The 13,125-nt window shown below is 37.1% G+C and overlaps 1 protein-coding gene across 4 annotated transcripts in view; it reads left to right on the top strand.

The window, feature by feature from the left end:
- THEMIS (thymocyte selection associated) overlaps nucleotides 1–13,125 on the top strand; it is a 170,310-nt gene that overhangs the window by 148,339 nt on the left and 8,846 nt on the right. For all 4 annotated transcript variants that reach the window (XM_019661211.1, XM_019661212.1, XM_019661213.1 and 1 more), the window contains one exon: nucleotides 8,674–8,830. In XM_019661211.1, coding sequence (XP_019516756.1) covers nucleotides 8,674–8,830 — 157 coding nt within the window. The remainder of the gene's footprint in view (nucleotides 1–8,673; nucleotides 8,831–13,125) is intronic.

The raw sequence follows: 13,125 nt of genomic DNA, 5'->3' as shown, positions 1-13,125 counted from the left end.
GAAAGGATAGGACATTTCATAAGAATGGGGATCAAGTGCACGTCTAAGAAAAGACAAAGAAAGCTGTGGGAATTAATTTCATATGGCCACAATCTCAATGAATTAAGTGATCAAATAACCTCCTAAGATTGAGAAATGCCAGGTTTGATTGTGAGTTTGATAAAAAGAGGAAGAGATTTGAAATATCTTCTATGGACCCCTCCCAATGAACTGAAGGAGATATCCTTGAAAATTGAGCAACATTAAGGACCAAGATGTAACCAGGCAGCATGGATTTATATCAGAGCCAAACAGGAAAATTACAAGAATATATATATATATTATATATATATATATATATATATGTAAATTTAACCAGTAGTGAGCTAATTTTGGGAGTTAAGAGAACAGAACATTATTTTTAGGAACTGGCAAAGAGAGTAGAATGGAAAGTGAGGATCTTATAACCACAGTGAGAAAACTGTTAATAAGGTGGAGCTAAGGACCATGTGGGTAGGAAAACAGGAAGGCAAAAAAGGGGCTGATAGGCAGAAATGACTTGAAGACTGAGAAGAAAGAACAGCATTGAATGAGTGCAAGCACAGAGGGAAAGCCTCAGAATCCAAGATCTTGATGGTGGAGAAATTCTGACGGACAATGAGGTCCAATTTCCAATTGTACTTACATGAGGCTAAAAAAGAGTAGAAAAAAAAATGTTTGACAAGGTGTGAACGTTAAGGTCTTCTGATGCCATGTTGGTAGAGGGACGACAAAGAGAAAGACATGAGCGGAAAGGAGCATTATGAGCAAATGGCCTCTTTGCAGGGGAGGATCCCAGAGATGGCTGAGGGGACATGGCTGGATTCTGTAGACATTTAGAGCAAGTGCAGGATGGTGGCGCCAAATATGCTTTATAAAGGGATGGGGAAGAGGGCCTCTGTGCAGGAAGAGGCGAGAGGGCAGCTTTCATTAAACAAAATGTCAAAGACATGTTGCCAAGCCTGCATTGAGGTGAGAAGGTGGGAACCAGCCTTCAAGGGCTATATCCTACCTTGGGTACTTGTTCACAATAGCACAAACTTTTTACATTTTAGCAACACATTGGTGGTAAGAATGCCGTTTCACATTTCATAGAATGTGAATACTCAAAGAGTCAGTGAGATGAATCCTACTCATTAAAATGGCTTCTAGCTCCAATGATAGCAAAGCAATGTTTTAAATCAGGTGGCCAGGATGGATAGCTTTCAAAGACTCATGTGTTTTAATACACAGAGTTAAATAATTTCACATGTGATTTTTAAAGAATGAATTGAGAATATTTTTCCTAGATGCAGAACTATTATATGGCACGCTGCAGTTCCCATCTGCCATCTGCAGCAGGAGTTGCTCTGCTGGACACTTCTCATGCTATTCATATGTCCACTGACTCAAAACTAATTTTACCCCAAACTAATCTAAACAGAAAATATGTCATATAGTTTATTCTACTGTGATTTATGTTTCTATAATTCAAATTAAGATTAATTTCCCTGCCCTTTGGCCACAGATTACTTCATGCAGTCTAAGAGTTATGATTTTCCAATTAAAATAGGAGCTATGAAAGTTATAATAACAACCATGGGAATTAATAATTTAAAAAGTTTCAGGAGGGCAAAATGAAGATAAAGAAGAAAATATATTTACATACAGAGCTATTCTACTGTTCAAAATATCAACACTGTAAGAAAGCGGTCTTGGTACTTTAAAGGAGAGGCACTGTTACAGTACCTCTAAAATAACAAACGCTTTGCATGCTTTTCCATTATCTGCAGTGACAGGACTCATCACTGAGGGTAGCCAGGCTTCTCACTTATCTTCTTAAGAATAACATTGTACAAATTGGCTGTCTAATCTGACTGCATTTTAAAATAAAAATATGTTGGTTAAACATTGCCTCAAGTGTCCGTTTCATCTTTGGCTAAATTCATAGATTAGAGTAGCAAGAAGCAGATTGAATTGAGCTTGACAAAAGGGTGTAAAGAGCTTCTCCACCCTGAGTACTCTGGAAAAAAATTCTTTAACTTGATTGATCAAACGAAGCATGTGATTATATTGAGTTCTTCCTGCATCCAGGAGCTAGAATTTGATTTTTCCCAAAAGGGTGGTCAAATAAGCATCAAATCAGCATGGTGGGACTCCTGGATGTTCTATGGTCTAGTTCCCAGTTTTCAGCAGGAAATATAGGGGAAGATACAACTGCAATATATGAGTACTGTTAATCTCTCTCTTTTAGTACATACTATGTTCTTGAAATATGCCTTTGAACATGAAGATTTAAAGTCCTCTCAATAATAAGTGAAGGATTTCTTTTCCAAAGAACATGGTAAGATCTTTGGTATATAATGCATGATAAGATCTTTAATCATAGCTGCAACTGGGATGGTTTTTCTTGGGTCTGGTCCCAGCAAGTCTAGCACACAGAAGTCTTTAAAGTGTTGGGATGGGAGGCTGTTATTTCTTATCAGGGCAACGTAAGAAGCAGATATAGGCATCTTTCTTTTCCATGGGCCAATTGCCTCCTCTCCAACCCAAAAGAATGGGCAGTGCTGATGGAAAACCCCAACTTCTTTAAATGTCTGAACTTCTGGGCATACTTGGAGCTGGCAGAGGAGAGAGGTATTGTCCCATCTGTCAACCACAGTTGGCATAAGAGTATCTAGTGTCAAGCCACATGTACATACCACAAGCCACAGGACTGCTGCTGAGGCCCCAGTCAGCTGCCAGCTCAGAGCCCAGCCAGCACTGCCCATTTGAAAAAGAAGGTGTGTATGTTCAGAGGAGAAAGAGCACTGCTGAGGAGGGTAAGTGATGTCAGCAAGGAGTCTCACCTGGGAGGGCCACAACTTGAAGTTCTAGGAGAAGTGAGAGAGGTGGGTATGGGCTTCTGATGGGCTGATGAGTCAAGGCCTGCCAATCACAGGCCTGGGCATCTTCTCTGCAAACAATCTAAGGCTACAATGGGCAGAAATGGTGTCAATGGCATCTTGTCTTGGGGATTTTACGAAACAAGCTCACAAGCATGTTCTTTCAGTTGGTATAAAGAATATATTCTGTGCAGAAAGGACAATTTATGATTATAGATGCATAATCGTATGAAACATCAGATAACTGTTTGAAAGAGAAGGCTATGTATATGGATGATCAACTTTAGATTACTTTTTAGTTTATAGTCTTGGTTGTTTAAATATTTTCTTCAGAAAAAAACAGACATTTGCCTCCAGTTGAATAACTCTTTATAATGCACAATGAGAAAATTACTAATTTTTTAAAACCATTTGATAATCTTATAAATTATTGATGGTGATTCAACCATATAACAAACAAAAGAGAAAACACACACACAGAGACACATACACACACAAACACACACACATTAGAAGAGACATTACATGTTCTCCTGGAATGATAATTTGATGTGCATGTCAAATCTATATTACTTATGTTTAGGTTTTTATTTTTATTTTTTTACTTTAATGAAGAGCCTCTGAATTAGTGTTGCTGTTGTTGTTGATTTGAGAAGAATTTAATTCTAAGTAAAAAAAGTTAGTTAGTGAGAAATTTCTTCCCAAGTATCACTTGAATTTACTTTTCTGATGAGAAAAAGCACAGACAGTGGAAAGAGCAGTTGTTTATGTAAGCAGAGAAGGAGGTAGCTTTTTTTAGTCTGTTAGAAGAGTGAGTGATTTTTTTATAAAGTATAAAGTAAAGTGCATTATCTGTGATGCTTCATGTTGTTTTAAATGCGAATGATATTTAGTCACTGAGCCAAGACAGGCCCTGTGTGGCTTTCTAAGGAAAAGCAAGCCATATTTGCCCTTGGGGAGAAGGGACCCAAGTGAATATAGTCATGAACTAGGAATCTCAATGAACTGTTTGGAAAACAATGATGTTTACCCAATAGCATGGCTTTAGGTATGAGATGAAAGACAGATTTGAAGAAATCTTTTCATTTTTTTTCATGGACATCTGGGTTAACTTTTTTCGGTAATGTTTATTTGTTCCTTTCTTTTGTTCATGAGAAAAGTATTCAGTACCTTGTAATTGAATCATTGCTTTCAGCAGGAACACTAAAAGCAGGATACAGACTACAAGCCAAGAATAACATGAGAAATAATTTAATAGTTGTTTTATACTAGCAGACAGGATCCTAATGACTCATTTCTAATGACAAGTTAAATGGAAATTATAAAAACTAACAGGATTTATTTTTTGAAGTACAACTGTACAGTGGTCACAAGGGCCTGATGCATGCCAATTCAAATTTATGTGTGTTCCTCTTTATTTTTTGCACACCTTTTATTTTTCTCATTTTCCTCTGGGCCTAATCTTCAGGTTGAAGACTTGACATCGTTGAAGCAGTGCCTGACAGGGAGTTTTATTTCTTTCATTATTGTCAGGCCACAATCTTGTGCCTCAAGAATATGAGGCCACTGTGTGTATACACTCAGTTCTCAGGATCTCACCTTCCCTAACATAACAATTCTTTGATTTATCGTTTCCATATATATTGACCAATCTAACTTATACCAAAGAAATGTATAGAATACTATAAAACTATAGTATTTGCAATGATTGCATCAATGAGTTTATTTAAAAATACAGGATTTGCAGTATGTTTGTTTGTTTTTTTTAGTGGATAAATAAGTTGAAAATATATGTGCCTTTCAACTATGTAATAAGCATTACTCTTAGGAGTGACTGGATATCACTCTTAACATATGAACATGTGACTATGTAGTCATAAGCTAGCCAAAGAAAAAGTCATAAGAATTAAGTCTATGTTTTATTCATGCATTTCTCTATTCTTTCAATATGTAGTTATTTGATACCTACTATATTGAAAACACTAAGATAAGGACAGAAAACAGTGAATAGGACAGATGTAGTCCTTATTCTTAGTGGGTTTACATTTTAACCAGAGAGATAGACATTAAACACTAAACCAGGTATTATTTAATTGTATTTGTAAAAACTGCTTTGCAGTACAAGTACAAGATGCTCAAAGACTAGAAAACAAAAGTTCCAGCTAAAGTCTAAACGGTGAAGAAAAACTTGCAGGAACTCAAGGCTTAGTAAAATCAAGGAGAAAGAATTCATGATAATGTTCTAGGCTAACAGCATAGCCAAGCCTTGAGACAGGAAGGAAGAATGGCGGAATTGTAGAGCTAAAAGGCATTATTGTTGGAGTCCAGAGTGCTTCCCATGGCTTACAAGGTCCTGTCTCATAAATCTGGCCCCATCCCTGAGTCATAAACATATAGGTAGTAAGTCTTATAATTGTTGAAATTATCTAAAAATGGTAAAAAAAATTAAAATTAAAATTAAAAAAAAACACCTAGATCATTAACAAAACCTTGAGAAACTCTAAACTGTTAATGTTTAGGTAAAGAAGGTTAAACCAGCAAAAAAAGACTAAGAATAAGTGGTTAGAGTGGTAGGAGGGACACCAGAAGCCAGGAAAGGGAGAGGCCCAACATTTCAAATGCTGCTGAGGGTTCAAATAAGGTAAACTCTGACAGATTACTAACCAGATTGAAGTTTTAGAACCAGGATGGGTGCTACATAGAGAAAAAAGGGGAAAATGCTTAGAGGGCTGGAGGGTGTAGAGAAAGTAGAGGGATCAGTGGATCTCAGATCCCACTGAGTTCCAAGAATAGTCCTGGTAGGAAAAAAAGAAAAAACATTCTTGAAGGTAAGAGCTTTGGCTGGAGTGGAGACAATAAACTTGAGGACAGGAGAGCCGATGAGAGGAAAAGATGTTCAGTGATTTGGGAAGTGGAAAATGTTCAGGTTCTGACAGGTTTCAGGTGTGACTCTTGGAGTGAACAGCTAAGGTGGAGAGGTGAAAAGCTCATTTGTAATAAGGAGATCCAGTCAGGGTGTTAAATTGGATGTTTGTGTAGATGAGAACATAATACATGATTATGGGGCTAGAAGGGAGAACAATGTTGCAGTCTTTATATGAAGGATGGATTGTGACCAGAAATTAGTAAATAAACAATACCAACAAGAAGGGAGATTGTACATAGCTAGATGCCAACAGTAACAAAGCAGCAGGGACTTTTTTTTGCAAGGAGGTAACGATGCAATGGACATCACTATGGGCAAGTGTATCATCAACCTGAGGGTATTTAGGTTGTGGAGGAATAAGCAGCCACCTTCATCTGCAGAAGTGCTGTACTCAATGGAGAGTGAATTTTTAGTCAAGGTAGGAAGGTAGAGACAATGTTCGGAAAGGAAGTTGAATATGTAGTGCAATTTGCAAACCATGGAATAAAGTTCTGAAGGCACAGGGAAAGAATTTGAGAGATAGGAATAATTTGTGAGAGAGAGAAAGAGAGATTGGGGCTTAAAGGAGTGAAATGAGGCTGTGAAAAACAGAGCTTGTGGGAATTTTATTGTAGCAGAAAATCAGTTTCTGGGCATGGTTTGGAGACTCACGCAACTGGAGGGAAGGCTGCCTTAATAAACAAGGTTGAGAGATTGTGGTGTGTTCAGTAGCTTAAGCCACATCTACCTCTCTTTATATTAAGACCGGGAAACAGGAGCCTAGCTCTGATAAGTAAAGCAGAGAAGAGATTGGAAAGCCTGACAGAGCTTGGCTGGAGGGGACCCCAATGTGGGGACTATGTCCAGTAAAATGGGTTTCTGAATTATTGAAATGCTAATATGTTTACAAAATGTACAATCTGCCAGAGGTTTGCACCAGGAAGTACCAGGCCTTTGTAATATTTGACTCATTCTGATCAAGTGGTCATTTTCTCTCCTCAGTCTTTCATGTTAAATATTTCAGGTTTAAGGATACTATTTATATCTAGCATTTTTCCTTTGAAGTCTGGGATATTTTATAAATCACACATAATTTACATGACGTTCTTACATTTCCCCCTAAATGTCTTATATTAGCAATTTAATTTGGTATGGAAAAGCAAGAAGATACATACTTTTTTAGTCTAGTTTATTGCTCAGTACATAGGAACTATAATTTAATACTCATCTGATAATTTGAAATAATAATATATTTTCCAAAGGTATCTAATACAAAATCAGGACAGTACTTAGATGCTGGTTGAATCTGCTTCTTTCCAAAGCTGTATAGTAATACAGTCCTGACAATCAATTCAAAAATTCATAGTGAGAGATAGACTTAGGGTTTGTGGGCTATGGATTAGTCCTAGCTGATACCAACATTCAAACTCTGACCTGAGTTGTCACTGGAAGTGTCCTCAGTATCCCATCCTTTGTCATTAGAGAAGGAATTTGGGGATTAGCTACAAATGGGGTAACCTGAATCCGCTCTCTGTCCTGCTCAACGTCCAGTAGGCTAGTCTAGGCATGTTCTCATGGCATAGTTGGAGGACAAGAAAGAGCAAAATCAGTTATGCAAACATCGTTTACGTCTGTGTTTGTGTTATGTTTTCAATATCCTTTTGGTCCAGAAGAAGCCACACGGACAAGTCAAAAGTTCTAGTAGGAAGGCACTGTGAAATTACATGCAAAAGACATGGAGACAGAGAGCGTTAAAGAATTAGGGCCATCAGGGCAGCCAGTCCACCACATTGAATGAATAGATGAACAAATGGATCACAGAACGATATGCGGATCACTGGACTAAAGGTCAGGAGACATATCCCCAAAGTCAGCACTGTTTATTTTGGTAATTTGGGTGAATCATGTAATCATGCTGGACCCTAAGTTTCTTACTGGTATTTTCCAAGCTTTAAAAACCTTTGATTCAAGCTTTTAATGATACTTTTAATGAATTAAATGCTATACACAATCTGTAGGAGGAATACAAGGAAAGTTGTTCATTGTCTTATCCTTTGGTGAGTCAAAATGGCTATGTGGATAGCCAAGATTGGCTAATTTTGACTCTATGAATTCTTTGAATATTTTATATTCACATTCAGACTGAAAAACTTCCAGTCTGAATTTGGGTATGAGGCATGCTGCTGAAAGTTCAATTTCCTATTTAGATCTTTAGTTTTTGCTTCTGTCTGATGATTCTTTTGAAGTACAGAGTGTGCCAGTACAACATCAAACACTATGGCATCTCATATGTGAGATGAGTTTCGGGGTCCATTGATGCTGTGCCTTAATAATTCATTGTTATGAGGGATTATTCTTCTTCAATTGACTAGAGGAGCTTCGTCAAATTTGCATAATACTGATAAAAATGTGAGGGGTTTTTTTGGCAGATGTTATAATTTGTTTTATGTAAAAAATGTAGAAAAGACAGAAATAAAATTTGTTCTTCATTATACAATATGTAATTATGGAATATATAATGAAATGCAGGATTATTTAACTATAATAATAAAAACAGTAAAAATGTTTTTCATTCAAAACATGTTATAAGCTTCACAAGAAGAAAGTAATATAGAATAATGGCTTTTGAAGATGATTTTCTCTTTCTGAGATGACTTCTTATTCTAGTCACTTACATTACCTTGAAAATTCCACACCTAGTTTACCAAAATATATTGATGAAAATATAAATTGTAACTCACTTTGACATATAGAATGTTCCATTTCAGTTATAAGAAATAACTTGCCACATGATAAATGTTTATCCTTGTCATATCTCTGGGAAGCATTTATTTTGAACTGATAATTTACTTGTGAAATCAATCATTCTGACCTGTGTCATTTCAGATTCCCCATGTAGACCTATCCAAGAAACTGCAATCAAATCAAGCTGGCTTGGATTCAAAAGTACCAGTTGGTTGTCAAAATGATTTGGCTGATCTGGAGAAAGAGAGAAGCAAGAGTGGGACAACTGCAGTAGTTGCAGACACCAACGTAACCACAGGTTGGTTAAATCGTTGATATTGGTTTTAACTGTCTAGGTGAGACAAAAGAACAACATACAAATTCTTACTACTATTTTGTTTGAAATGTATAACTCAGTCACAGTGACTGCCTGACTTGCAAATCTCATTGGAATGTAGTTTTAAGTGCAGCATAATATTAAATACAATAATGATAAGTCTGTTCATTGTTTTTAGTTATTAGATTTTTCTCATTTATGGTTTTCATGGCAAAGGAACAATTTTGTTTTAAGATTGCTTGTATTATTATAACAATGGTATTTTTAAATTTTTGCTAGAATTAGCAAGAAGGATTAATGGCTTGAGAAGAGGTTAATATAATTGAGATGTTTCAATTTAAAGAAGTGTCAGATAAGGAATCTAATGCAGACTTCAATTATGATAGCTTATAGAAAGGGCAATCTGATATTTTCCATCTCTACTGAAAGCAAAACAGGAGCGAATGGACTTGTGGAGAAGCTGATAGCATTCAATGAAGCTACTCAGACTAACTTCTGTGTTGTACAAATCTGGGATGAGTTAGCAAGGGAAATCAGAAGTTTCTTTCTTGGCAATATTTGACACACACCAAAGCAGCTCAATTTCTATTACACTTTATCTTTGAGACTTTACATTTTAGTTTGTAGGAAAATTGAAACTGTAATTATTCTTAAGACTATGGTTTGTTTCTTTCCCCTCCTTATCTGGTTTTGTAGCTCGCACTCTTTTTTCCTCCAAGGGCATGTAAAAGTCAAAATACCAGATATAAAGTCTCTGAAGTGTTTCTGCTCTAACTCTGTCCAATCTGTGTTCTTTCATGTAGTTAGCTTACTGGCTTCTGACACTCCTATAAAAATATCCCATAGAGCTTTTCCTATTACCTTTTCATTGACTCTCACCGAGTGATAAAAATGAAATTCTGTAAAGGACTTTGAAAACCATGCATATTGTGATTCCTCCAAATTTCAAATACTAACTGAGTAAAAGAAACAACTACTCCAGTGAAAATCACTGCAACATGTTGAGTCTCACACCACTATTAATTTAGAAACTATTTTTTTCCTTAAGATTATGGATCCTAAAAAAATAACACAATTCCTAAGATCAAAGATTTTGCTCATGGGGACACTTGCCTGACCTACCCCTGTGTGTGCATCTTCCTGGGATGGCACATGGCAGCCCCAGCTTTGCACCCTGAATAAATAGTGCAGAGCATCTTACAGATCAGGGCAGCACCTGCTTTGAACATATTGCCTGTACGTGACAGTTTAAGGAAAGAGAGGTCCTGGAATTAAAGTAGTGGTTCTCCTAATTTTATTCAAGAGGACAAAATGAAATCTCCTTACTTAGGTTAAGGTAATTTCAACATGCATATATTTTGAAGTTATTTAGTATGCTCATCTAGGCAATATTTTCTGTTGCTTTCCCATTGACAATTACAATAAAGTACAGATTTTGTCTTTGTTAGGAAGAAGAGTTGTATAAGAGTTCCACATGTAAAAAAATCACAAAAGTTGAGTAAAGCAGAATATAATTCTTCAAACTTCATTTATGCATGTAATATAGTATATGTTTCTTTATCTGAAAGAAAGAGAGAGAGAGAGAGAGAGAGAGAGAGAGAGAGAGAGAGAGAAAGAAAGAAAGAAAGAAAGAAAGAAAGAAAGAAAGAAAGAAAGAAAGAAAGAAAGAAAGAAAGAAAGAAAAAAAGAAAGAAAGAAGGACTCACTGACTCTCTACTGAACATTTACCAGACTTGGAATGAATAACTCATTTCTGAGTATTCAGTCACCACCTTGGAGTTCAGGATGGCCAAATGATACCCATTCTGAGCTTTTCCCTCTTTTTAATACTTGGACGTAAGTCAGTCATTTCCTAAATTCTCTTTGCGTGAGAGTGGCAGTTTTAGAGCTTGTGGCATATTGCACACAAAAACCTTGTGAAGACGGGTGCCACTTCTCCAGTTTTGCTCCTCCTGGATATCCAGATGTTATTGTTTCAGTTAGATAGAGTGGAATTACACTAAAGGGAATTCCTTATTTTGGAATTGAATGTAAACAACTAGAAGGTTCACTGTGAACGTTTAACGCACATTGTGTAATGAGAGTTTATTGCAGCCAGGAGGACAGTAAACTATATCTTTGGATCAGTGCTGTCAGCCCCAGCTCCTCTTCACGAAGACGCTGATCAAAATGCTCATCAGATCACGTGGGTTACCTTCTCTTGTGGGTCCTTGATTCACTCTGGTTGTTGGCAATGCCCACGTTTTATTTTAGGAACATTGATATTAAGTCCTCAGGTTGTTTTCTTCATAAATTACTAAAAGAACAGTTCTCTGAAAGTAGGATGATTAAGTGGTTAACCTTTGAAATCTGAAATCACACTGCTGGGTTTAAATCTTGTCTCTCCCACTTGCTAGCTGTGTATTGAAAGCAATTTTTTAACGTCTCTATCTCTTTATTTGCAAAATTGGGTTAATAAGAGAGCTACACCATAGGCTCTTTTGAAGACAACGCTAGGTAAAATAGGTTACAGTTGGTATCGTACATAACAAACTCCAATTGAACCATAGCTATTACAATTAACTTCAGCATCTTTAGGAGCTGATTGCTAAGGAAAACTTTGCTTCTTGTCAGTATATTCTGCACAGTGCTGGCTGTGACCACCTGATATGGCCTTGCAGTCTCTGAGTGTCTGCCTGTGCTTTTTTCCTTTTAGAACTGTATCCTCTTGGGAATTTCATGGCATCTATGAATCCTATGGACATAGGAGGTGATTAGAAATCTTTTGGAGATGAGTCATTGACTCCTCTGAGCCCAAGAAACACTGTAATTGTGCAGAGACAAGGACACTCTGAACCTCCCTTCCCCAACTTACCTCAGCAGCAGTAGCACAGGAAGAGCACAGGGCTTCGCTATTTAATCAGTTTAAGTGTTATTTTTGGTAGGGGATGTGTTAAGTGCCAATGTTTGTTTTAAGCCATTTGTTGCATATCCAGTTCCCAGAGTAAACTTGCATGTGGAAAGTACATTGAGAAGTGCTCTCAGAAACAACACATAAGGCAGAGGAACAAAAGCAGGTATGGGCCGAGGGAAAAATTAAATGATAATGGAGTCACAATAAGGACCTCGTCTGATCCCACAGGGAGTTCTGGAGCTGGCACAGCTCTTCAGAGCTGTCCTACATTGGGGTGAGGAGGCCAGGCCTTTATAGCCCCTGCACCAGTCAGTCATTGGATGCAGATGCCCTGAGAAATCAGCATGGCTGTGGGCAAGGTGACTTCCTTCAGCCAAGGGCAAAGGCATTTATCCGAGGTTTATCATTTAATCGTGAGGGGGATGTGATTATTATGTAGGTCACTCATTAATAGCAGTGGTTGCTTCTGGTGATCTGACTGGCTCAACAGGAGGCTGTATACTTTTTTCCTCTTTATGTGTATTTCTAGAAGCCGCAATCTTTGCCAGGAAGATAGTCTTTTAAAATATGCCTATTTGGTTTTGCCCTACATAAATGTTCTCTACTGAACAAATTTAATACTCTCCCAATCAACATTCTGTAATGGAATTTTCTTCCGTTTGAAGCTTCAACTATGTTCTTCTAATTACCCCTACGTCTTTAGACTAAGCCCATGCCATGACTCGTCCTCCATAAATTAGACTTGTCAAACAGTGAGATGAACTCTAGGCAGGTACTTTAAGGTCTAGACCCAGCTCTGCACAACCTAGATGTGTAGCCTTTCACAAGCTATTTCATTTGCCTGAGTTATGCTTTCCTCACCCAAATAGGAAGTGTCCCGAAAGCGTGCGATTCTATGACCTAGTTTGATATCATAGAGTGAAACAACAGGTGCTCATCTCTAAGTAAGGTTCACAAACAAATGATTCCCTACATCTAGGAACCTAGTTATTGTGGTAAATTAACAGAATGAGGGAAAATGAACTCCATGGAAAATCTCTTCACTGAGGTCCAGGTGGGAGCTAAAAATAAAGAAGGGAGCTATTAGAAAATAAAAAAGTCTTTATATTAAGCTTTAATTAATCTTAATGTTAAACTTCAGATTGTACTTGTATGATGGGAAACAAAACATAAGGCAGTTCTTTATCAGGACTATTTTGTGAATTAGATAAAGTGGGGGTTCTGTACTAAAGACTTTGACTAAATATTTGCTATCAAGAGGTAGGTACTTTAGATATCATAAAATATATTCTTGTCTCTCAATTTTTTTTTTATTGTTAGTTTCAGGTGTACAGAACAATGCAATAGTTACCCTTTTCACCCTCACAAAGTAACAACCCCCCTC

The sequence above is a fragment of the Hipposideros armiger genome, unplaced genomic scaffold, assembly GCF_001890085.2.
Source record: "Hipposideros armiger isolate ML-2016 unplaced genomic scaffold, ASM189008v1 scaffold_340, whole genome shotgun sequence".
Taxonomy (NCBI): domain Eukaryota; kingdom Metazoa; phylum Chordata; class Mammalia; order Chiroptera; family Hipposideridae; genus Hipposideros; species Hipposideros armiger.
This window is presented reverse-complemented; position numbering and strand designations above follow the sequence as displayed.